Raw genomic sequence first — 1095 nt, 5'->3', positions numbered from 1 at the left:
TCGGCACCACCACTCACCTCCCCGGCTGCGGCGCCCTCCTAACCCCCCCCCCAACACACACACACTGGGAGTCGCGGGCGCAGCTTCGCCGCCGGCTGCGGGAGAAAGAACCCCGCAGGCATCCCATCCCAAAGAAAGAAAGCAAAAAGGCTGCTCCTAGAGGCGAGGAGCCACCGGGCACGGAGAGAGCCGAGGAGCGACCCCCCCCCTCCCCGCACACACCGTCCCGCACCTACCAGATAATCCATGTACAGAAACGCCTCAGTTATCCGGAGATCAGACATCCGGCAGCCTAAAGCATCCGGAACGGCTCCGAACCCGGAAAAAAAAAAGAAGAAGAAGAAGAAGCAGCAGCAGCAGCAGCGGTGTCGGTGACTGCGAGCGAGAGCAGCTCTTGAAAAAGCCAGCAACAGCGAAAATCACCGAGCGCAGCCGAAGAACCGAAGATTACACCAGGGGCGCGGCGATTGGCCGGGTGGGCGGGCCGACGGAAAGGAGGACGCTCGTTGGCTGAGGCGCCTATAAAAGGCAAGCCCCCTGAAGGCTGGCCGCAGAGAAGCGCGGGAGATGCCGAGGGGAGCTGTGTTGTAGCCCGGGCCAGTGGCAGGGGCGGGGGCAGCGGCGCAGGCGGAAGAAGGAGTGGGAAAAGCGGAAAATCGGCTGGCTGGGCGGCCGCCCGACTCGGCGTGCACGCGCAGCCTCCAGTTGGAGAAGTGAAATGAAGATCAACTGCTAGCTGCAGGGCTGGAGCCTCGCCGAAGTTCCGTCCCCACACCCCCGCACCCTACACTCTGGAAGAAAGAGGGCCTTTCCGCGGGAGGCGGGGTAGACTCCAGAACTTACTCCCGGCCTTCGGTGCTTTCCAAAACAGGCTGCGGCTCTAAGGAAGACTGCACTCGCCGGCAGAGAGCACTGTTTGCTTTCTGCACTGGCCAGCCTGTGCCCTCTGGGGACAGGAAGACCCCACACGGTTCATCCGTGAACCTGCGGAGGCCAGCAGCTCCGGCCAGACGACCACAGGACCGTACAGCCGAGGGCGGGAACTCGGGGACCCTCCTAGTAAGCCCCCACCCCAATTCCTGGAGTCAGCTCGCT

At 63.5% G+C, this 1095-nt stretch overlaps 1 protein-coding gene across 1 annotated transcript in view; it reads right to left on the bottom strand.

The window, feature by feature from the left end:
• The window catches only part of Arl15 (ADP-ribosylation factor-like 15), a 375540-nt gene extending 375141 nt beyond the window's left edge, over positions 1-399 (bottom strand). The window contains exon 1 of the mRNA XM_013018657.1: positions 237-399. Coding sequence (XP_012874111.1) covers positions 237-284 — 48 coding nt within the window. The 5' untranslated portion in view covers positions 285-399. The remainder of the gene's footprint in view (positions 1-236) is intronic.
• Between the last annotated feature and the right edge of the window lie 696 nt (positions 400-1095).

The sequence above is a fragment of the Dipodomys ordii genome, unplaced genomic scaffold (genome assembly GCF_000151885.1).
Source record: "Dipodomys ordii isolate 6190 unplaced genomic scaffold, Dord_2.0 Scaffold41, whole genome shotgun sequence".
NCBI lineage: Eukaryota > Metazoa > Chordata > Mammalia > Rodentia > Heteromyidae > Dipodomys > Dipodomys ordii.
This window is presented reverse-complemented; position numbering and strand designations above follow the sequence as displayed.